Genomic DNA, 22,747 nt, shown 5'->3' with positions numbered 1-22,747 from the left:
CAGCACGGTATGTGAGGTCGGTTCAGTATCGGGTTCTTAAGAGTAAGATACAATAGCAAATCTGATCTGTAATTAAAAGAAATAGAGCAGAAATCAGGCGTGGACTGCGAAATAACACGACTTCACACCCAATTCGTCCTATCAGGAGTAGGGCTTTCCAATTCGCAAAGTCATCTCGAATACAACCTCCTCTTTCTTCCTCGTCGTAACTAGTTCTCTAGAACAATTCGTGTCCTGCTGAGAGGTAATTCTGCTCTTTAACTGATTTGTGCTGCAATTGTATGTTTTGCGCGCGTGCTGTTCTAACGTAATCAATCTCCAGCCTCTGGTTCACATACAACTTGTTCAAGCTGTCGATTCTACCGGCACTTTCGTTACGACGTCTACTCTTAACGGTCTCCGTGGGATTAGCTCTAGTCTACTTCATCTCTCCATTCTTACCTGCGCAAAGTTACGACGCTTCCGTATCGCCCTCTTCAAAAGCGTCAAAGCCAAAGTCAACCTCCCAAGTTACAAACCAGCCCGATATCACAAACACAATGTCTGCCGTCACCGTTCCCGCGCTCACGAAGCACACCGCGACCGTCATTTTCATGCACGGTCTCGGCGACTCTGGCAATGGCTGGAGATTTTTGGCTGAAGAGTACAGAAAATTGAAGGTGCTCGACCATGTCAAGTTTATCTTCCCGAACGCTCCTGTCCAGAAAGTGACTCTGGTATGTCTTCATTTCTCTTCTATGTATACAATCGAGCGTCACACCTGCTAACCTGCTTGAGTGTAGAATTTCGGATTGACGATGCCTTCGTGGTTCGACATCGTCTCTCTCGACAAAGTCGAAGCTCAGGAAGACTCAAAGGGGATGCTTGAGAGCGTCGACAGACTAAAGGCGTTCATCTCTGAGGAAGTCAAGGCCGGTATTCCTGCCGAGAGAATCGTCATCGGTGGCTTCAGCCAGGGCTGCACAATCAGTTTATTAGTATGTATAGTGTGCTGAGGGTACAAAGAGCTTGTCTGACGGATCTATCTAGGCCGGTTTGATCGCCGATACTAAATACGCTGGTGTTGTCGGTTTGTCCGGATTTGTGCCTATGCGCTCAAACATCTCAAATGTAATTACCACCTGTACTTGTTCAAACCATTGATGCGGCCCACTAACTAGAAAATCATTACTGCAGCTACACAAAGAACACGGCATAAAAATGCCATTCTTTGTCGGCCACGGCACCGACGATCCGGTCGTCAAGTACGAGTACGGCGTGTTCACCAAGGACAAGCTCGCCGAGCTCGACGTCCCCTGTGAGTTCCACGAATACAAGGGCCTCACGCACAGCGCCTCGCCGACCGAGATTATGGACATTTTGGAGTTTTTGAAGAAGACTATTCCCGCGCAGTAAACGTGGAGAATACGTTTCTTTACTCGCTGGAAGCCTTATTTGTGTCATCTTTTGATTCAAAATCATGTCATTGAAATGTCATTGCATTATAAAACTAAAAGGAAATCATGAAATCATACAAATAGTTCAGAATGCAACTTAACGCGATATCTACAGAGACATAAAGTAGCCTTACAAACGGACAAACTCAAAAAAAACCTGACAATCATCGGCCCCTCTCAAACAACCTCGTATCGCTATTTAATTTCATGTCGGACACGAGAGTTTACCAAACAGAGGCCTTTAAACGTTAACAAAACCGGGGGGCGGGTATAAAACTCCTGTAAAAAATGCACCAGAGACGTCGCAACTCAACCATCTTCTCTCTGAAGAGAGTGGGAGAGCTTAGTCGCTATCAGAGATTTGCTCAACTTTGACTCCCTTGGGAGAGCTCGTCGACAGCGGGAATTTCCTGACCTCGGTATCAGACGAGTCGGATGAGTATAAAGTCAACGGACTACCAGCTCTGTCCAAGAACTTGGAAACCTGAGACTTCTGAGGCGAGGTTCTGCCGGGAAGCGTCTTGTCGCCCTTACGCTTAGAGTCTCTGTGTGCTAACCGACCGTTTACCGTTATCGTCGAGCCCGAGTCGGAGTACGCGCCGTCGGACATGTGTGAGGTCGGCAGGGTCTTGCCTGACTTTGCGTGCGAGTGCTTGGCGTTTGCAATCTTGCGCTTTTTGGTAGCGGGTTTCGGGGTCGAGGGCTCGTCTTCGGTCACGTAGGGTGACGAAGGAGACATGGACATTGGTGACGCCACACTTTGGGTTCCGGAGTTACTATTCGCAGCACTATATTGAAGAAAACAAAGTGAGATCGTTAGCATGGGGTTTTGAGCCGGTGTTTTAACGTGCATGGCCTTATAGGCGGGCAAAAGTTGGAGACGGAGTATACGCACTTTCTGGTCCTTGTACTGCGACCGCTCAAGCACCGCTCGAGGTGAGCAGCGTATCTCGAGACTGCGATTTTCCTCGCACAGTTGGAGCATTCGTAGTAGGAGTTCGGGTCAGATGCCTGCTGCTTGGGTTGGCCGTAGATGTCCAAGCCGGGCTTGTTGACGTAGTTTCCCTTTCCGAGCGCGGACTGCGCGGCAGGTGAGGCACGCGAGTTGTGGATGGCGCCGCAGGACGGGCACGGCAGCCGGCTGCGCTTTTCGCGGGTGAAGGCGGTGAGGAATATGTCGTGGGTGAGTGGCTGAAGAAGGTCTTCGAGTAGGGAGAGGCTCTGCGGGAAGGGGGAGGTGTTAGCAGTTGGAGGAGGATATGTGGTCGAGGTCGAGAGAGCAGGAAGCAGGGCACAAACCATGAGAGGCACGTTGATCTCGTTGATCTGCGGCTTTTGCGAGGCCATTGCTAGTAGACTGTGGTGTCCAGAAAGACAACCACCGGGATATCAGGCAAAAACAAGGAAGACTGGAGGAGGAGGAGAGAAAAGACGGCGAGGAGGATGCGACGGCAGTCAAATAGTCGACTGAAGCAATAACGAGTGAAGAGCCGCATGGCCGTCGGGAGTCCCATTTTGAGTCACGTGATTTTACCGAGGCGGCGGGCGCCGAGCGCATCTTTCGTGCAGGTTTGTGCCGCCGACCATCGCCACGCCCCGCAATCCGCTGTCTGCCTGCTGCTCTGCCCGCCCGTCTTTGTCTGCGTCGATAGCTGCTGTGAATTGCCCGAGTCTGCTCTGAAAAGCGTCCTTGATCATCTTCAACCCTTCTCAGTCCGCTGAATCCCCGATTCCGCCCTCCGGAGCACCTCTTCTCCTCCCGTCCCGCTTCGATATCGATCAATTTCCCAACTCCGGCATGTCGGCCACTTCCTCCACCGCCCCTCCAGATACCTGCGACGTCCTCGTCTACGGCTCTGGCTTAGTCGAGAGCATTGCCGCCGCGTATGTCTTCCTATCTCCTCCCTCTTTTCTCTCTCTCTCCGCCGACTCGCAAGGAATTGCCTGGAACCTCTCGTCCAGCCACGCCTACTGGTTCCGATAACGTGTGCCGGCGGAAAATTTTTTTTCCTCCTCAATCCAGTTCTGCTAACTCGTGTGCAATCTCAATAGTGCTCTTGCATGGCAAGGAACCAACGTCCTTCATCTGGATGACAACCCCTACTACGGTGGCTTGTGGGCGTCACTGAATCTCGAGGAGTTGAAGACCTGGACCGATAAGATCAATAACCCAACCGCAAACGGTAAGCTCTTCCCCGATTCCATCCGGCAGATCAGCGGTATATGTGCCGATTGCTGACCTCATGTCCAGATACTCCCTTCTCCAATGCCTACCTCTACATCTCGCGCAACTTGGACCCGCGGAAATATGCCATCGACATCAGCCCACACGTTCTCTTCACCAGATCTGATTTGCTCAACCTTCTGATCCAAAGCCGAGTCTCGCGATATCTGGAATTCAAACCACTCGGATCGTTTCACACCTTTGAACAGGATTCCTTCGAGAAAGTGCCCGGCAGTAAAGAGGATATCTTCACCAGTCAAAACCTCACGCTGCTAACCAAACGCAGCCTAATGCGATTCATGAAGTTCGTCGTGATTTGGGACGAGACTCCTGACGTATGGCTAGAGTACAAAGGAAAGCCCATCTCGAGCTTCTTGAAAGACAAGTTCAGTCTAGACCAACCCCAGATCGTCGAGCTCGTGCACTCGATCGCGCTACTACCCTCATTGTCGTCACCCACAGAACTTGCGCTCGATAGAATAAAGCGATACCTGACCTCGATGCAAGTCTACGGAAATTTCCCGGCCATGTACTCGATGTATGGCTCTGGCGGCGAAATAGCCCAGGGATTCTGCCGGTCTGCGGCCGTCGCTGGCGCTGTCTACAGATTGGGAACAAAGCTGAGCAGGTTCGACGACGAGTCGGGAGTGGCCGTGCTCGAGAACGGCGAGAAGATTAAAGTCACAGAGAAACTGATCACCAGCCATGGTCTCGTCCCTGGCGATCAGGAAATCACGCGAATGGTCGCCGTTGTCGAGAAGGACTGCAAGGAATGGTTTGCCGAAGGCGAGTCTGCTGCCATCGTGGTTTTCCCGTCTGATACTCTGGACGGAAACCGATATGCCGTCCAGGCTCTTGTCCTTGGTAGTGGAAGCGGACAGGTGCCTACCGGCCAAGCTGTCTGGTATCTCTCAACGCAGGAGAGCGGCGAACAAGGACGCAAAGACCTGTTTTTGGCTCTCGAGAAGATGGAAGAGAGTATCCTGCGAGAATCAACAGAGGACTTTGAGTTTGACGTCAGCGAAGAGGACATTGCGTACCTGCCAAACGGAATGCCTGTGGTTTCTTCTGTCCGTCTAGGCGAGAGTTTGCGAAACTTTACACCAAAGGGTATTTATCAACTCCATATGTTTTCTGTATTGTGACAAGCTAACCTTTACCCGCAGAATCCCTGAAATATCTTCTAAAACTTACATACACACAGAAAGTGACCGTCGCACCTCAGCAAAACCCTTCGTCAAAGACAATTTACGTGCCGGCTCCATCGATAGACATCGTCTACGACGGAATCTTGTCCCAGGCGCAGGCGGTGTACGAGAGCGTCACAGGCACGGTCGAGGATTTCTTCGATGTCGACTTTGAAGACGAAGACGACGACGCCACGGCTACTGGTAACCCGCCCGATACCAGCATCCGGGATGTCGCTGACATGGACGACGAAAACCTCGGCGATCATCAGGATTTCGACGAGGAAGTAGCAGGAGAAATGACAATCTGAGCCCCGCCTTGTCGTATACCTCCTGCTCTTGGCGACTTTGGTCTCTCTACATTATATACTTTTCAAATTCAACGGTGACTGGATAATGTTTTATAGTTGTAATTCGTCAGTGATTGTTGGTTTTTGATTACTATCTTTTTGTTGATACAATAGTTTTGTATGTAGCCATATTCGGTACACTTGTTAATATTTTATTATAGTAATATAGCTAGACGTGATTTGGAATTATACACATAGATAATGACACACCCGCTGCGTTCAGTGTGAGCGAGGATTCCTACTCATCAGTGCGGTGACGTTCTCGATGAACCCAGCAGCTCCTCCATTCTGCATCAGAACCTCTCTCGGTGAAAGCACCCCGCCCTCCTCCCGTTTACCTAGTCCAATAATCGAGGCATTTCTGGTACTCGGTATCCGTAGCATCTCGCGCTCCACACTCCAACCCAGCTGATCCGCCAGACGAGCGACATGCTCGACCAGTGCACCGTAGGTACTCAGTTTCTGCTGTCCGGTCGCCTTGTCGAGCGCCGTCGCGGCGCTAACAGTCGTCGGATACCGGTGTTTGGCGCCCGAGAATGCGTGCGAGCAGCAGGGGATCACGATGAACGGGCAGTCGAGGAGCGGGATCCAGGGCGTTAGCTCGTCGGAGTGGTTTCCGATGATGAATGTGGCGGAATCGAATTTGCCGTTGTGGAAGCGGAGACCGGTCTCGGAAGACCACTGGTGCTCTGCCTCTTCGCTGTCGAAGCAGAGGTATGGTAGAAGAACCTGCTCACGCAGACAGTCCTGCACGCGCTGTGGGAAGATCGACCAAGTCTTGCGTCTTCGCGCTTCGATTCCGTAGCCTTCGTATCCCTCCATGATAAGAATATAGACCAGCACGCCATTACCGCAGCCCAGGTCCGCAAATATGAGCTTTTTGCTGTCTGGACTATGGCCGAACCGAGTCTGCCATAGCTCAATCAAGAAAGCCGCAATCGACAGATCCTCAAACACATGCTTTTTTGGATCGGTAGACTCAACCCAGTTGTCAATCAAAAATCTCGCATGCTTGTCCTTCAGCTCCAGATATCTGTTTTGGAACGCGACTTTGTCGACTACCACATCATGATGCACGCGTTTCTCGTATCCGCTCATTGTACCCTTTGAGTGACGGGCGGCTGTTGTAATAAGTCTAAGCGCAGTCCGCTCTAGACGGTTTGAAAGTCCGGTGTGCTGGTCTTCTGGGAACAGTCGATAATACAACCGCAGCTCACCCAGCGCGTTTGCGTCGTTCGCCGGCTTTTTGTACTGCAGTAAGATTCCGGAAACGGCTGGGTGGTAGTATGGTGTTGCGTCCCGGCTGTCAAGGTGAGGGATGTACACAACAGAGCGGGTGTGGTCGGACGAATATATATGACATGTCTGTTTCATTGGCAAATCCTTGTTTGGGTTCCGGGGAACCAGTGTCCTGAGAATCCGCCGGTCGGGAAGATCAGACGACAGCAGACCGGACTCGACAAGACCGAGCGTCACTCTTCTCTCCTGAGCAACAAACTCGTCCGCAGCTCCGGCCTCGGCTCCATTCGTACCATGCGATTCGGAATCGTAGACGACATCGGTTCGCATGATACTCGACGAATTGATATTTGGCTGGAAAATCAAGTTGAGCATAGCAGCTTCGAAATGATCCAGATCGAACTCGCAGTCGTGCTGACAAAGAACCGAGCGCCATAGGTCATCGCTACTGCTTATAGCCTCTGTTAGCGACACCGGCGACGGTTTCGAAGCGTCTGGTGCAGAAGTCATCTGAGCTTCAAAAATATATCTGATCTAGTAATTTTTTTCTCAGCTTTGCTGGCACATCCTGGTAGTAGCACCCAATTAAAGCACCTCAATATCACACAATAGTATCTCTTCTAAACCTCTCGGCACTTCTCAACGCGAATAACCCCAGTTTTCTCCTTGCAATAAACCCAGCGGCCTCTTTGCTCGTCTCTCAGCACCGAGGTGAGCCATCTCCATCGTTGTCTAAATTTAACAGCCGCACAGCATCCAAACCCTAAATTTGTTTACAATCAAATCCTCTTTGGGATCGCCCGCCAGATCAGTCGGTTCCTAATCGACTTCTCATCCGCTTTATATCCAACTTGCGCATCTCTAGATCGCCTAGGATCTTCTTTATACTGCTTTTTTGTTTTTAGCAGGTTCTTGAGCAGTCTTCACTCATAGACTAGCCCTCCAATAGTCCGGGCATCGACTCCGCCCGCTATCACTAGCCGACCCAACCCGTCCAACACCACCGCCCACTCCACCCCAACCATGCCCAAATCCCCCGCCGCCCCCGAAATAGTCCTGCAAAAGGCAGACACACTACCAGACACGTCGTCGCGCAAGTCAGAAGGCTCAGTGGCCTTGCTCCGGCCCAACTCGATACCGGTCTGGGCCGCCGCCAAGCTCGATGGCCGCTCAGCCGGGAGCAAGAGCTCGAATTCACCGACTACGACCGCGTCCTCGGATCGTCTTGGTCCTAGGACAAGTTCAACCCAGGCCTCTTCTACATCTTACAGTCCGCCGTCGCCGATACTGGCTGCGACGAAGACTACCATGCCTCTCAGTCTGGCGCCGGAAAGGAGCAATACCGGCACCTCCCGGTGGTCGGAATTCGTCTCGCTTTCACAACTCCCTGGCCAAACAAAGACAGAGAACGATCTGCGACTGATGTCTCAGGCTGTCCGCTCTGACGGTCTTTCAGAGGAAAAACTGCCTGCAAGTCCGGGTGTGAAAAGTAGCGGCTCGATACCCCATCGGTTATCTGAAAAATTAGATAACGAGAGCGAGTCCTTTATGAACGACAACAGTTTAACACTTGCGAGCGGCACCGACGCCGGAGATCAGAGCAGTCGGCAAGGAGACAAGAGCGCACACTTGTTCTTCCACAAGAAGCGGAAAATCATAGCCTTTGAAGACCTGGAGAAACAAATGGACTTGACCGGCCCATGGAATCCCGCGCACGACCACTCGACTACAAATCTCGATTCCGGACGCGCAGACGGCCTCGCGGTTCCCGAAAACGCAGTCTCAGCAAGCCATCACCACCGATCGGATGCGTACTCGATTAACAGCAACATCCAGTCATCGATCTCCCGAAGCAGTGTCGACTCGCACTTTGTGATGACTGCCGATCTGGCGGCACGGCGGGCAAACAGGAAACTGAATCTACGGGTTATGCTCCTGAATAACCCGTACGTGCCCATGACGCTCCGATGTGGCATCTTTGTGCTCTCTATCTTGGCGTTGGCGCTGGCAGCGAGCATTTATCACTTCACCAGGATGTACAAGGCGGATAGTCTAAGTCAGCAGTCGTCGACCATCATGGCGATCTGCGTCCAGAGTTGCGCGCTTGTCTATCTGGTTTACATCACATACGACGAGTATTCCGGCAAACCTCTTGGCCTTCGCGATGCAAAAGATAAAGTGAAGCTCAGTATGTGCCCTTTTGTATTCTGTGTGCTTGTCTTATTTCTACAGAGTACTCACCAATTTTCTAGTCATGTTGGATCTTATTTTCATAATCTTCTCTTCGGCAAACTTGGCGTTAACATTCAACACATTATACGACTATCAATGGGTCTGCGCTTCGCCGGATACCTCGGTATGTCACCAACTATCCCTTACTAACAAGAATGAACATTGTAGCTAACGAGTTTCCACAGATGTCGGACAATACCCCGTACGATAGCCACATCTGCCGCCGCCAGCGTGGTCTCGCTGCGTTTCTTTTTCTGGTACTGATAATGTGGGTGATGACATTCACCATCAGCATTCTACGTGTAGTCGAGCGCGCGAGTGGTGGGTCCCGAAGATAGATATAGTTTGTATCTATAATAAAATCAAGAACAATAGTAATTCTCGACAACTAATGGACGCGGTCGAAGTGACAGAGTGTCAAGAGCAGTAGTAAGAGCTGAATTTATATTATTTGTAAACACCATTCCAGCAACTTGCGAAACGAAAAATAGGACATAAATTTATTCCCAATGAAAAATGCCCTCTTTTCCGCAACACGCGAACAAAGGAAAACAAAAGAGAGAACCATCTAAACACGCACAGCTTTTTAGGCAAGATACTGATACTTATCACCATCGATGCGCTCGAGATACTCTTTATCAATCAAAAAGTCGATACACTTCTTAATATCCGGGATCTTGGGCGTGAACCGAGACTTGACCTGTGCGATTGTCTCCTGCACCAAAACAACGTGCTTCAGCTGCTTGCGCGCCTTCATGATTCGCACAATCGCACTCTGTGTCAGCATCTTTCGGTCTTCCTCAATGTTCTTGTGCGTCGCCTCCGTCTCCTGCTTGTGCTCGGCCTTGACGGGGATGTTGAGATTCACGCGGACCTTCTTGTTCTTGAAGTCCATGTTGAGTGTGTACTTGCTTCCCGCGTCACCGATCTCGCCACCGCCGAGGGTCAAAACGCGAGCCTTGACCAGAGGGACGAGCGAGTTTATCAAATATTCTCTAGTCAAGCCCGTGATCTGGCTCAGTTGCTCGAAAGAATACGAATCGCCCTTGTTATAGGGCAACAGGATCGCCATCTGAAACGTCGAGACTTGGAACGTGTATCCGACTCTAGAAGGACCTTTGACGTAATTCACCTTGAGCTCACCCTTTGATAAATTCCAAAGCCAGTTAAGCTTGCGGGACTGGTGCTTCTGATCGTAGAACGGCTGGAATCGCTCGTACGGCTTGATCAGCTCGTCGGGGACGTTGAACGGAGTATCAACCGCGCTCAGAGGCCAGTGACCCGAACTAAGCACCAAAATCGAAAAGTCAATCGGATTCTCGTTGTCTCCAGCGTTCGCCAGAACTTCTTTAAACTCGTTCTGGAGATCGCTCGAGGTTCGCATATCTGAAAACATGCTCTGAAGCTTCATGACGTAATCGGTACCGCAAACCTCCTGTAGCTTCGAGAGCATGGTCGCTTCCGCATCCTCGGAGGCCGAAGTACCATGAACCAGTCGTCGAGAGAGCATACGAGTGTAAAATTTGTTGAAGACATCCTTGTCGTCGACGTATTTGAACACAGTCATGATATCGCTCAGTTTTGTTTCGATATCACTATCCTCAGCAGCCTTTCCGCTCTTCTTGAGTAATGAGTCGCTGTACTTGGCCAACAGCTCTGGAGACTTTGAGGACGATGTCGCGCAGACTTTATTACGGTTGATAAATTCGCGGCACGCGTTATCCAATGACTTGACGAAATCAGCGTCGTTGTTAAACGCATATTTGACAAGGTGGCTGTACTGCCGGTAGACATCGAGAAGAGTGGTGACGTAAGACTTGGGTTCCAGGTTATCTCCTTCCAAGCTCGCAAGCTTCTCAATGGCATCAAGACCCTGCTTGCGGACATACGTCTCGAACTTTGTGCGCAAAGGAACGAGACCATCGTTGATGTGGGAAAGTAGCGAGAACATCCGCTTCAAGTCATCTTGTCTGTCAACCTCCAGCAATTTCAAAAATTCGTCGCGCAGCAAATGAGCATGGTCAGAGATAAGAACAGCCTCGCAAGTCCGCATAAGAGTCTTTTCTGTGCTCTGGTGTAGATAGAGCTGAACGCGGCCTGCCTCTTCTTGGAGTCGGCTCTCGGCTTTCTTCATATACTCGACAACGCTGTTCTCGGCAAGGAATCGCGACGACTCGTCTTTGTAGTAAGCCTCCGTAGCTGCAATAAACGGGGCCTCGAAGTAAGTCTTGTAAACCGCAAGACTGACCTTCTTGGCGTCGTGTTCGTCAAGTCCGAGAGATACTGTCGGAGATTAGCAAAACAACTATAATTTCTCAAAGGTGACATCAAGACATACCAAACGATCCAACTACGCTCTTGATATCGGCGTTCTCGATAGTTTCTCCGTTGCGCTGGTTCTCAATCAACTTCTTGACCGCGTCCATCAGATCGCCCTGTATCGAGTCAAAGAACTCAGTCCTCCATTTGACCAAGCAAAGCTAGAGTGATGTTAGTAGTCAGATAGCAGGGATTGTACAGACTAAGTGAGCCATACAGTATTAACATCGTAGATGTTTCGTCGACCCTCATCACGCTCTCGTTTGACCCAGTGACGGTTGAGATATTCGAATATATGGTTGAGGTAGCGCGCTCCGGTTGTGTAGCGGTTCCATGTGCGGATGTAGTATTTGATGAGATACTCGTCGGCATACTCAGAAGCCTCCTAGAAAGTAGAAAGTTGAACGTTTAGTGCTTTGATTTTGACCAAGATGACGTGCTACCAAAGGCGCACTCACCGCTCTGATCTTGCTGAGATGTCTCTTTAGATACTCAACGAGGTTGTTGTACAAGTCAGCACCCAAAAGTTGAGCTATGATTTCAAAACATTAGCAATAATTCAGGAGAATATATTATATTTCTGCGGATTGAATATACCACCGCGGGCAGCTTGTGGGGTTCCGATTTGCTGAGTCGGTCGGGTGGCGGTACAGAACTGATAGATAGCACTAGAGGGAGCGCGAACGCGTTAATGCCGAGGACGCGTTGTAAGTCGCCAGCAGCAGTGAGAAGCAAAACATACGTGTATATTTTCATGTACTAGAATGAGTGTGAGCACTATGTTGTTTGCAATCAATGAATGCCAGAATTCGAATCATACCAATGCAGATGTCAACCCCTCTTCGAGGTCCTTCGCCAGGACTTTATCAATTCCGACCTCAACAATCGCCCACCTATATGTATGAACAATACCAGTCAGCCTTGCCACTTGCCGGAACAAATCGATCGCATCAGTCGGATCCAAGAGCTGGCTGCCACAAACTGACCGCGAGCATGATCGCCGGCATACAGTCTCGCGGGGAAGCTGTCACTCAGACGGGATTTGCTCAGAACGGAGAAGCACATACGTTGTGGCCAGAGAATCATTGGCGTCTCTGGAAGCCATGGTGAATGACTAAAGAGGAATGTCGCGAGGGTGTTTGTGTAGACAGTCCGGGAATATGAGTGTGCGCGTGGCTCTTGTCTAAGACCGTAGGGATCAGACAGGAGCTCGGACGGGGATTTGCCCCAACCCTGGGAATTACATCAGCTGCATTTCGACCAAGAGATAAGCCGGTACATCTACATTTCACAAGAAGTACGCGTCTTTATGATATTGGAAAGAGGAAACAGAATAGATCTCCTGATTGGTATAATACTACTTAAGCGTACTGCAAAAACTGAATCCAAAAACATAATGCTCTTCCAACTCTGACACCACAAAAATACTCTTAAACAATCGTCAGATCAACTCTGAGATTCGCGACACCTTGATATACACCCAGATATACACATGCTACATCCTTACACACAGCTGAAGGCAATTCCAATTCGGGTCAGGTCAATGCTTCCAAAAATGGCTTCACTAATCATATCCTTGCTAGGATATTGATTATATGATGCCCGAGTCTTTCAGCGAGTTCTGCAGAATCGTCTCCTCAACAGCGGCCATAACAAGTCGAATGTTTCCGGTATTTGTTGCTTGTGTAAGGCTGTAGTACAGAATGTCAGTATCAGATGGAGCTGTGAACGTTTGCAAAGAATACATACTGAGGGTAGATTTTGAGACCACAGCGATTCAGCTGCGTAAATCTCCATAGAATGAACTTTGCCGCCTTGTTAAGATCATCGCCTCCATCGTAGTCGGCAAACCAGTTTCCAAGAGGGACCTTCTTGAGTTTTTGCTGGAAGACGTCTACCTTGTTCAGGAACAGAACGATGCTGCTGCGAACAAACCACCGGCTGTTGACAATAGAATCAAACAAAATCATACTCTCGAGCATTCGGTTCTATAGATCATTAAAAAGTTAGTTGCAAACACAAAGTAGAGAGACAGGTATAATCGTCATCGAATACGAACCTGTCCGGCGTCCTCCAGAAGAACCTGGTCGTATTCGCTCAAGGCGACGCAAAAGATGATCAAAGTGACTCCTTCAAAGCAATGGATCCATTTCTTTCTTTCACTTCTTTGTCCGCCGACATCAAACATATGGATCATCAATTGGTTGTTCATCTGGAACTGGGTTTCGAAAATTCCGGTTGTTTTTATACGCGCACGAAGAACGTCAGACTCTGTTGGGAGATAGTCTGGCGCGCTTATGCGCGCCATGCTGTCGAGGAAGCTATAAATTGTTCGAGGTTAGAGACTTGTTTTTAAGAATCAATAGTGTGAGAGCAGAGAGCACTTACTAGATGGCTGAGTCCATTAGGTAGAACTCGGTCTGTCGATCAATGACCTGCGCCATTATCGAATCGTTGTAGACGGCTTCAATTGCCTCTTTTATTTTCGGATCAAGTGGTTTCGATGCGTCGCTGTCAATTTGCTCGTCCATGAGATACTCCATGAGTTCCTAAATGAGTGACTTGTGAGAACGAGAACGAGTACAAGGAGGATTGACTGCTTCATGTGTACAACGAACCTTGTTTTCCGAGTTGCTGAATTCGAGCTGTAATTTCTGCATGCCGTCAAGTAGACCCCTAATTGAGTCCAACAAGTTCTTGTAGATAGTGGGACGGTACAGAGTGAGCTCTTCTTTCTTGTAGCCGTTTTGGTGGATAATCTTCATCTGCTTCACGATGGTTGACTTTCCACTTTCGCCCGATCCTGAGAGAGTTCGGCTGATGTCAGTTTGCACGCACTATTTGACAATAACATAAGCAAGAATATTTTACCTAGCAGAAGAACTTTGCAGACTTTCTGCGCCTTGCGTTGCTCTTCCTCCAATGTTTTGTCAATCATGGCGGAGACCTTGCGTTCTTCGAGGCCATGAGTGTCCTCGACACTGCTGGACATGCAAGAACCCATGGCGGCAACAACGGCAGAAGACTAAAGAGACCCAAGAAATATAGCAAGACGGAGGATAGTTAGAGGAGTGGCGGATCCGAAGGGGGAAGCTGGCGGCAGAGGTGGCGGAGGAGAACAGGAGGAGATGCCTCATCGAACCCGTTGAGTGGCTCGTGCAAGTAAGCTTTCTGGCAGTTCGTCGTGGGCACCGGGTAACTGGACTCCGGCTCGTTGTCAGGCAGCCGGCAGCTGTTTCTGCAGATGTTTTAGGCAGCGAGTTGCTGATGAAGAGATCCTGAGTCGGTCGGATAAGGAGCAGACGACGAACAAAGAACTGGGGCGACGGGAGTTGGGCGGTGAGGGCGCGATAAGCGGAAGGGCGACGTACAGTTCGAGTTCGAGATCTGGTTCTGATCAGACGAGATCTTCAACTCTTCAACGCTCTGCAGCAGCCTGTGCCTGACCACAGCTTCTCAGCCCAACTACTCCCACTTCTGCTGGGTTGTGTTATCTGATTTGTTATTAGAGCTGCTGCTTATTACTGGTTTGTTTAATTGACCTGTTTACTCATCTGTTACTGACTTGTCTAGTAGAACGTCGTCGCGCAATACTAATCTGGCTCTCCGCTCTTTTGCAAATACATCTCGTCTCCGTTCTCTGTCTGCTTCTATTACTACAAGAAACATACATCTACTATGGGAGCCTGAAGAAGAGAAATAGTCCGGCTGCCGGCTCAATATCCGCTTCCTGCTTCCCTGGAAACTCCATCGCTGGACTACAACAGGGCGCAGGCACTATGTTCTTACATCGTGCATTAGCCATTTCTCAGTAGACGCCTTCTAGCTCTAGTATCATACTCAATACATCCATTCCTACACTCTTTCTTGCTCTAAATCGTAGAAACCCGCGATGATCAGCGTCAGGAGTGCCAATCGCGACTCTCGCTAAACTCCATTTAAGGTTTCAAGGCCACAAAGAGACCTCCTCATCGCCAAACACTAAACACGACCAAACGGGCTGATATCTTTCTCCATCGCTGTCCGTCTGTTTACCACCAGCTGCATCTTCAGCTTATTATTTGCTTTGAAGTTGCTTGATAGAGCATTCTATCAGTCTATTGTGCTTTTCGTTTGCAATTTCACTTCCGCGTTGAGGTAAGTCAGTCTACTTGAATACGATTGTCCATACTCACATGCACATGTGTTAATACTTCTGCCACTCCAGCTCTACAGACTTCAAACAGCCTCTTCCTGTTTCAACTTCTTGAATCTTATATTCTGCACTCAAATCGACTTATAGCAGAATCCATTCAAAAGAAGTAGATGCAGCAAGGACCGGCAACCCCGTTTGGATACCCGCCCATTCAGGGTCATGGATTCCATCCTTACCCCCCAGGTCTCGGGCCTGCCAAACCGCCACTCAACAATATGGTCGCTGATCCCCAGCAGATTAGGCCGCCGGTGATGTACCCAGTATGGCCGGTTGGCCCCTACGGCATGCCACTTCCTCCCGACGGTAGGCATATGGAGGTCCCCGCCCACTTCCCGCCGCCCCAAATGATGCCCCAGTGGAAACCTGAAGATATCTCCAAGCTTGCAACGAATGGAAACGCACTTGCTTCTGATGGAAGAAATGGTCTTCCTCCTTTCCCGGCATCACCTCAATTTCCAAACGCTATGCAACCTCCGCGATTCGCCATGCCTATTCCACCTGCACCCACAAATGCACGACCTCCGCCTCCGTACCCTGAACGATATCTCGCAGATCCAAAGGCGGCTTATTCGTTGCTTTTGCAGTCGCAACTAGCCGTCCTTCAGCAGGCAGAAGCAGCATACGCTCAGAACCCGAATCCGGAAACAATGGCGGAGTTGAAGTACATAACCGCAGTCCACAACAATATGCTTGCCGGCCTGAAAGCGACGCAGATGACGCAGCCAGATCTCCAAAAACCACAAGCTTCTCCAAAAACTCAGACTGTGCAGCAAAGTCCTACTTTTCAGCCACCACAACAATTTCTATTACAACAGCAACAGCAGCAGCAACAGCAGCAACAACACCAACAACTTCCCCAGCCTCAGCCCCAACGACCGACCGTCAATCCTCCTCCGGGTCTGACCATACCGAACGGCGACGCACCGCAGTTCTTCCAGCAGCATACACCAAATGGCAGCCAAGCGACTGCGTCTCCATTAATGACCGCAGACACCCTAACGATGACCTCGGTTTCCCCAGCGACATCGCAACCCCACCAAAAAGAAAATAAGATCACGAACGACGTTAATCATACAGCTAATGGGCGCCAAGGAGACTCATCGCCTGAACTCTCACAGGCAATGTCGACTACTAGTAGTTCGAGAAAGAGAATTGTGATTCCTGGAATTACCGACCGCCGACTTTCAGACGACTCTGAAGATGACTGGCGGCCTGACGTTTACGCGTCGTCCTTTATTCCGCTTTGGCTGAAGGTGAATATCAGATAAATATCTGAGACAAGTAAATCCCCTGCTGACTTTTTCTTTAGAACGTAAACACCTACGTCGCTGTAGAAACGGTTTCTACAAAGCCTCCAGACTTCAATCTACAGGAATACGTCTCCGGCTTTGTGGGCAACAAAATCCTCAAACATGAGCCGGTCCCTCCGTTCCAATATCAAAAGTCTGGGAATGGGAAAGCCATCCGGCACCTATCAGTTGATACGTATAGAGATTATTTCTTTGACCTCATCGACCTTGAGATCAATGCTCAAAAGAAGGAACTAGCCCGTTATGACATGTACGCGGTTTCACTTGAGGAGAGCGACCGAGAACGCTCTTTGTTCAAGCTGAAATGTCCTGGGATCAAGGAGTTCACACCCACAGTAGAGATCGGCAATCTCTTGTACTTCAGACAGTTACGACCCCAGTTCTCAACACAGGGACCAGATGCGTTCTCGGGGTTTAAATATCCCGGCTATATTTGGCATTTTGATCGCGGCCGGGGAGAAGTTCTCGTTCGAATTGATGGGCTCATGTTTGAGAGTAATTTGTTCAATGTCCAGTTTGAGTACGACGAGACTTTTCTCTCAGTGTGTGCGCATTCCATCGACGTATTTCAGAAAAAGATCAAGGAACAGCCAGACGTATGCTATTCATTCCTCTAATTTGATTTTTTCAGTGACTCTAACGACTATTGTCTAGGGCTTCGTGAGACGTATGCTGTTTCCCAAAGACGAGGATGGCACTTTACAGACAACTTTACCACAGGGCACATTCAACCTTGACTGGTATGACAAGGGACTCAATTTTGAGCAGCAGCGCGCAATTGATTCGGTAGTGAAAAGGAATTACGGCGATGTTCCATTTTTGATCTCCGGACCTCCTGGTACAGGAAAGACAAAAACTATAGTCGAGCTCGCACTCCAACTTCTCAAAGCAGACAAGCGAAAAAATGTTCTGCTGTGTGCACCGAGCGACGCTGCGGCAGATACGCTCGCGTTGCGACTACGTCATTATCTGAACAACAAGGAATTGTTTCGATTAAACCATTTCACCAGGCCGTTTGCGGAAGTTCCCTCTGAGCTACTGCCGTTCTGCGCGATTGACTACGTGGATCTGCAGGATATGTTTGTTTTTCCCGAGTTTGAGGCGCTTATGAACTACCGCATTGTCGTGTGCTCGTGCAAGGACTCGGAGATTCTGATGGAAGCTCAGTGCTCTAACAGAGCTCTCAAGAAATATGAAAGTTTCGTATACAAGTCTTTCAGAATGCCCGAGCCTAGCGACAGACTACACTGGAATGCGCTACTGGTCGATGAAGCAGGCCAAGGAACCGAGCCAGAGACAGTCATCCCCCTCCAAGTTGTCATGCCGGATGAAGACTATGCTGGCGAACTGCCAATGTTCGTCATGGCAGGCGATCATAAGCAGCTGGGTCCACGGACTGCATCAAGACAAGAGGACAGGTCTGAGCTCGACGTCTCGCTTTTCGAGCGCTTGATGGAGCGCGCGTTCTACGCTGAACATCCGCTTGCTCGTAAACAGCAGCTCAGATCAAGAAAACAGCCTGCACTGCCATACTTGCGCCCCGCGTTTGCAAACCTGGTCCGCAACTATCGCAGTCACCCTGCGATCCTGGCGATGCCGTCGTCGCTATTCTATTACGACACCCTGCTGCCTGAGGCGACTAACGTCGACTCGCTTTGCGAATGGCCTAGACTTCCAAATAGGAATCTGCCGGTGATGTTTATTAATAACACTGGAGATGATGAGATGATTGAGGATGGTGTGTCGTGGTACAACACTGAAGAAATCAACCTGGTAAGAGCCTCTTTTGTAAAAAAGACGTGATGACAGGACCCTGCTAACAACTACTACAACAACAGTGCTGCGAACTCGTGCAAGATATCATCACCAAGGGCCTCGTGAGACCGCACGAGATTGCGATCGCCGTCCCCTTCCGCGAACAGATCCGCCGGATCCGACTGAGCCTCCGCCGCAAACGCCTCAGCGAAGTCAACGTCGGCCCGATCGAATCCTACCAAGGCGCCGAGCACCGCGTCGTCGTCGTCTGCACGACGCGCACACGCGAGCGCTTTATCGAGCGCGATTTCAATAAAGGACTGGGCCTGATCCATGAGTCTAAGCGGTTCAACGTCGCAATCACCCGCGCTAAAGAACTGCTGGTCCTGATCGGAAACGCAGAGATCCTCCAGCGGGACGAAAATTGGCGCGCGCTGATGTCGTACTGCTTCCGTAACTCGCTCTTTGACCACAGGAATTATCCAGAGTGGCGGCCGTCGCAGGACGAAGTCAACACTCCGCTGTTTTTCTCAAAGATTGAGAGAGGAATCGCGTTTAAGAAACAGGCAGAGTCCGGCGAGAGTCTTAAGGGATATGCGGACGATGACGCGATGTGGCTTGCTGGGTTCACGGCCGAGGAGGTCTTGGACGAGTAGTCTCATTATTCTTCCTCTAGATGTTTATTCTATCACTACACAGGGCGGGGGAGCTATATACTTTTAAATATCGTTATGGTGCTTCCCCGCTAATTTCTTTCGTCACACAGATATTATACCTCATGATACAGGTTTTAATGAGTAGGATGTATAGTTAGATGGGAGTGTGAGGACCCGATTGTATACAATTAGCTACTGAAGAGTAAGCAAGCCAAGCCACGAGCTATCGTGCCGGCGACTATGAAGAAAACAAAAATTCAGTTGATGGATGTCTTATACTATATTATTTATATACACAAGACTTGTCTTTAAACGTTTTAAATCCTTAGTAATCCTTTTGATACTCGTCGGGATAGAATATCAAGCGCTCCACGCCATTCTTTGTCAATACGACCATTCTGATTACACCACCTGAGCTACCGTCCCATTTGATCGCCTCGGTAAGAGCTGCAGATAGCGTTAGTAAATTTGGAGATAATGGCTATAAGGTCTAGCTGAAGGCAGAAAAGTAGATACGTACCTCCTTTCACAAAATCAACGGTTTCGTCTCTGGTCATGTTGGGCTTGAATCGGGTATTGCAGTAACCGTAGATGTACTATACGTCCCCGTCAGTACAAAGCACTAGCAAGCTGCACATATTATAAACTCACTGTTGATCCACTGCCTGCAATAGCATAAGGTTGTTTGTGAAGACTGCCGCCTAGCGGAATACTGTACACCTCACCACCGTTCTTGTCGTCGTATCCGGCACAGATGATTCCCGCCCTAAGCAATAGATGTCAGCACGCGAACAAGGACTTTTCAATGAACCAGCGATGGAGTTGAGGAATACGTACGACAAAGCATCCTTGTTTGAGTAGCAGATCTCTTGGAAGATCGACGCGGCAACCTTGGTTGGCGGCTTCTCGTAGAGAACACTGTACATCTGGAGATGATACTTCACCATATCGGCCACGGCTTGAGTATCCGCAGCGGAGCCAGATCTGTGCAATCACAGGTTAGTTCTATCGATCGAGCAGAATTTTGAGGAAAGATATTGCAAAAATTCATACCGGCAGCACCATATAGTATCGTGGACTTGTGTAAGTTTATCGGTCACACTACATCGCAGATAACACTCGTCAGTACACTCGAAATCGCACACAAATCACAAGGGTACAATCGTCCGTATCCACCTACCGATTCGCAATAAAAGCTCCTGTAGTAGTACGACTATATAAAAGAGAACACGTCAGTGACCGGGATGCAGAGTGGACTGAAGATCAAAAGTGTCTGACAAACCTGTCCGCGCCGAGAATGACTCCACCATCGAAAGTCACCGCCATACTTTACGTTCATTGTTAATTCGATCTCTGCGATTAGCACAATCAAAAGCAGCACTCACATTGAGGTTCCGAGGCTAATTACAACAAAAAACAACAGCAATTAGTAATAGATTCAAGAGATCGGATAGCAAGCATAGCCAGAACGTACTTCACCTCGCCCTTCTTCAGGGCCTGCATATCAACTGATATTCCATTCATCGTGGCTATATTCCGCGCTCCTCTGATTGCCTTTGTAGTTGTTTACAAGCTGATCAGCGTGCAATAAACAGCGGATTGAGTCGATGGGATTCGCGGAGGGCTCTGGTGTAAGCAGGACTGTGTGAAGGAGACGGTCATCGAAGGCCCAAAGCGCGGCGCGGCGGAGGTGGATTGTTACCCGGCTTCTGAACATGCGGCAGGTCGAATTGACGTCAGGTCTCGCGTTTCTGAGCCTGAAGGCAGTTATATGAGGCTACTTTGCTGTTCTGGCTATTCTTCTTTGCTTGATATCCTGTACTTAGAAGCCTGCTCAAGTTTGCTTTGACGAGAAATATACTGGCAAGGACGCTGCTGCTGCAATAGACACTGCATACAAGAGACGTCTTCTGAGTTTAGTCGCGCGGCGCATTAAAACCAGGTCTTAAAATTGTCTTTTTATCGTTCGATATATCCGGCTTTTCCCAAGACTCTAGCCCGATGGACCCTTCGAGCATAGACTGGTCGGTGAGAATGCTAGTACGGACGATAAAGATACTATCCGCAACAGGCGTCAGCTGTGTAGGCGCGCTCGCCGTCATCCTGTACTTTGCGCAGTCGGCACTGATATACCCCAGCAACATCCCACCCGGCAGCCGGACCGAGGTGCAGACGCCCAAGAGCTACGATCTTCCGTACGAGGACGTGACGTTGGAGACCGAGGACGGCGAGAAGATCAAGCTGTTTGTTATGAAGCAGACGGATCCCGAGCTGAGATTGAACGGGCGGACGGTCATAATATGTTGCGCGAATGCGGGGAACATGGGTCACCGCTTGCCAATCGCGTCTGCGTTTTACAAAATATTGCAGTACAATGTGATTCTGTTCTCTTACAGAGGATACGGACTGAGTACGGGAAAGCCAAACGAGGTGGGCTTGAAAATTGATGCCGAGACAGTATTCAAACACGTCAAGGCGGATCCCGAGCTGAAAGACACCGGCATTGTGCTCTACGGCCAGAGCTTAGGAGGTGCCGTTGCGATATACCTGGCTGACAAACACCAAGATGAGGTACACACTTATTTGAACGATGACGATTGAAAAATCCCTGCTAATTTCTCATGTTTACTTTCCAGGTCGCCGGCCTCATTGTCGAAAACACATTCCGCAGCATTCCATCTCTCATCCCCTCCGTGCTACCGGTCGCGCGCTACTTTACGTTTCTATGCCACCAGACCTGGCCGTCTGAAGAGCTTATTTCGAAAATCTCAAATATCCCGGTCCTCCTCCTCAGCGGTCTCAATGACGAGATTGTCCCGCCTTCGCACATGAAATATCTATACGAGCACTGCAGCAGTCCCAGCAAGGTCTGGAGACAATTCGCAAACGCGTATGCATTACCTCTTCTTTCTTTTCTTTTGCTGTGCTATAAACTGACATGCTTTTGCAATAGGACGCATAATGAAACGTATATGAAGGATGGGTATTGGACATCTATCATTGACTTTTCTAATGATTTCATGGATAAGAAGACATTGTAGTTGGTCGGATGGCTTGAGATAGACAGCGGCGGTAACTGTATTTTGATCTCTTTGGCAGAGATTACTTTATTTAATCATACATTCTCCCCTTCAAACTTTCATCAGCGCTGAAATCTACGAATTTCTGTATGATTACGGCCTACCTTCACGTTATGCAGCTACATCTCATGAACAAACCCTTTTACTTAATAGAATGATTCAAAGATTCAAAGAGATAATTCATTACAAAACGAAATGATAAATACCTACAACAGAAACATATATAAAAAGTCCCAGACGAAAATAACACAGACTATAACGACGGTAAAAAAAAGCATTCATAAACATCAACAACACCAACCTGCAACCTGCAACTACAAAAGACCTCAACAGACCGACAATGAAGAATGAAATGAACAACCAGACGTACTGAAGAAATAGATATACCAAAGAAATAAAAAGAAGAGAAAGAATGAAGAAGAATAGAACCTGGGCTTCTCCGTTTTTTGTAACCACCCCACATATATGATGAAGAAAATCTACTCCGACAGCATGAAATGAAATATATAAAAAATGAAAGGGAAAAGGAAAAACCACACAGTATATATAGCAACCCACGTCAACCTGCATCGAACACAATAAAAGCAGCTAACTCCAAGTACACAGTATAAAAGTATAAAGATCATAAAAACATGAAGGCAAACAGAAATAGAATGGAAAGGGCACCGAGACAATGAGCACAAAGCCAATATTCCTCATCTCCTGAGGATCACCGAAAGTGACACATCATACCGAGAATCAAAGCATAGAGACGAATAAATTGT

At 49.0% G+C, this 22,747-nt stretch overlaps 11 protein-coding genes across 11 annotated transcripts; 5 read left to right on the top strand and 6 right to left on the bottom strand.

Moving 5' to 3' along the window:
- The first annotated feature begins 66 nt into the window (after nt 1–66).
- On the top strand, nt 67–1,518 carry BZA70DRAFT_272706 (acyl-protein thioesterase 1). Its single transcript, XM_064911706.1, has 5 exons — nt 67–244; nt 323–716; nt 783–977; nt 1,030–1,110; nt 1,177–1,518. Exons 2-5 carry the CDS (start codon nt 540–542, stop codon nt 1,393–1,395), a joined length of 672 nt encoding a protein of 223 aa, XP_064771036.1. The 5' UTR covers nt 67–244; nt 323–539; the 3' UTR covers nt 1,396–1,518.
- Nucleotides 1,519–2,926, bottom strand: BZA70DRAFT_272705 (uncharacterized protein). Its single transcript, XM_064911705.1, has 3 exons — nt 2,736–2,926; nt 2,332–2,657; nt 1,519–2,224 (listed from the first exon to the last, which is right to left on the bottom strand). The coding sequence occupies exons 1-3, from the start codon at nt 2,781–2,783 to the stop codon at nt 1,780–1,782; spliced, it is 819 nt and encodes a 272-aa protein (XP_064771035.1). The 5' UTR covers nt 2,784–2,926; the 3' UTR covers nt 1,519–1,779.
- On the top strand, nt 2,848–5,376 carry BZA70DRAFT_272702 (GDP dissociation inhibitor-domain-containing protein). Its single transcript, XM_064911704.1, has 4 exons — nt 2,848–3,320; nt 3,489–3,619; nt 3,688–4,770; nt 4,827–5,376. Exons 1-4 carry the CDS (start codon nt 3,235–3,237, stop codon nt 5,156–5,158), a joined length of 1,632 nt encoding a protein of 543 aa, XP_064771034.1. The 5' UTR covers nt 2,848–3,234; the 3' UTR covers nt 5,159–5,376.
- On the bottom strand, nt 5,377–7,252 carry BZA70DRAFT_272700 (uncharacterized protein). Its single transcript, XM_064911703.1, has one exon. It carries the CDS (start codon nt 6,944–6,946, stop codon nt 5,417–5,419), a length of 1,530 nt encoding a protein of 509 aa, XP_064771033.1. The 5' UTR covers nt 6,947–7,252; the 3' UTR covers nt 5,377–5,416.
- Nucleotides 7,253–7,459: 207 nt separating this feature from the next.
- Nucleotides 7,460–9,006, top strand: BZA70DRAFT_293296 (uncharacterized protein; the record flags this gene model as incomplete). Its single annotated transcript, XM_064914409.1, has 3 exons — nt 7,460–8,624; nt 8,689–8,792; nt 8,854–9,006. The coding sequence occupies 3 exons, from the start codon at nt 7,460–7,462 to the stop codon at nt 9,004–9,006; spliced, it is 1,422 nt and encodes a 473-aa protein (XP_064771032.1).
- Nucleotides 9,007–9,036: 30 nt separating this feature from the next.
- On the bottom strand, nt 9,037–12,159 carry BZA70DRAFT_32378 (Cullin). The gene is made up of 7 exons (XM_064915028.1): nt 11,808–12,159; nt 11,730–11,746; nt 11,585–11,655; nt 11,446–11,519; nt 11,205–11,372; nt 11,007–11,148; nt 9,037–10,951 (listed from the first exon to the last, which is right to left on the bottom strand). The coding sequence occupies exons 2-7, from the start codon at nt 11,741–11,743 to the stop codon at nt 9,255–9,257; spliced, it is 2,166 nt and encodes a 721-aa protein (XP_064771031.1). The 5' UTR covers nt 11,744–11,746; nt 11,808–12,159; the 3' UTR covers nt 9,037–9,254.
- A 419-nt stretch (nt 12,160–12,578) lies between these two features.
- Nucleotides 12,579–13,991, bottom strand: BZA70DRAFT_265317 (G protein alpha subunit; the record flags this gene model as incomplete). The annotated part of the gene is made up of 6 exons (XM_064910956.1): nt 12,579–12,678; nt 12,737–12,975; nt 13,047–13,308; nt 13,376–13,536; nt 13,606–13,790; nt 13,859–13,991. 6 exons carry the CDS (start codon nt 13,989–13,991, stop codon nt 12,579–12,581), a joined length of 1,080 nt encoding a protein of 359 aa, XP_064771030.1.
- Nucleotides 13,992–15,397: 1,406 nt separating this feature from the next.
- On the top strand, nt 15,398–18,903 carry BZA70DRAFT_265316 (P-loop containing nucleoside triphosphate hydrolase protein; the record flags this gene model as incomplete). Its single annotated transcript, XM_064910955.1, has 4 exons — nt 15,398–16,435; nt 16,492–17,088; nt 17,147–18,265; nt 18,331–18,903. The coding sequence occupies 4 exons, from the start codon at nt 15,398–15,400 to the stop codon at nt 18,901–18,903; spliced, it is 3,327 nt and encodes a 1,108-aa protein (XP_064771029.1).
- Nucleotides 18,904–19,203: 300 nt separating this feature from the next.
- Nucleotides 19,204–20,585, bottom strand: BZA70DRAFT_272670 (nucleophile aminohydrolase). The gene is made up of 9 exons (XM_064911702.1): nt 20,378–20,585; nt 20,289–20,303; nt 20,186–20,230; nt 20,084–20,116; nt 19,957–20,004; nt 19,741–19,887; nt 19,555–19,669; nt 19,424–19,499; nt 19,204–19,350 (listed from the first exon to the last, which is right to left on the bottom strand). The coding sequence occupies exons 1-9, from the start codon at nt 20,425–20,427 to the stop codon at nt 19,229–19,231; spliced, it is 651 nt and encodes a 216-aa protein (XP_064771028.1). The 5' UTR covers nt 20,428–20,585; the 3' UTR covers nt 19,204–19,228.
- Nucleotides 20,586–22,184, top strand: BZA70DRAFT_253976 (BEM46 family protein-like protein). Its single transcript, XM_064910747.1, has 3 exons — nt 20,586–21,474; nt 21,540–21,793; nt 21,857–22,184. Exons 1-3 carry the CDS (start codon nt 20,905–20,907, stop codon nt 21,942–21,944), a joined length of 912 nt encoding a protein of 303 aa, XP_064771027.1. The 5' UTR covers nt 20,586–20,904; the 3' UTR covers nt 21,945–22,184.
- On the bottom strand, nt 22,032–22,707 carry BZA70DRAFT_31999 (uncharacterized protein). The gene has a single exon (XM_064915026.1). The coding sequence runs from the start codon at nt 22,551–22,553 to the stop codon at nt 22,167–22,169; it is 387 nt and encodes a 128-aa protein (XP_064771026.1). The 5' UTR covers nt 22,554–22,707; the 3' UTR covers nt 22,032–22,166.
- Nucleotides 22,708–22,747: the final 40 nt, after the last annotated feature.

Source organism: Myxozyma melibiosi, assembly GCF_037950935.1.
Source record: "Myxozyma melibiosi strain Phaff 52-87 chromosome Unknown BZA70scaffold_1, whole genome shotgun sequence".
NCBI classification, from domain to species: Eukaryota; Fungi; Ascomycota; class Lipomycetes; order Lipomycetales; family Lipomycetaceae; genus Myxozyma; species Myxozyma melibiosi.
This window is presented reverse-complemented; position numbering and strand designations above follow the sequence as displayed.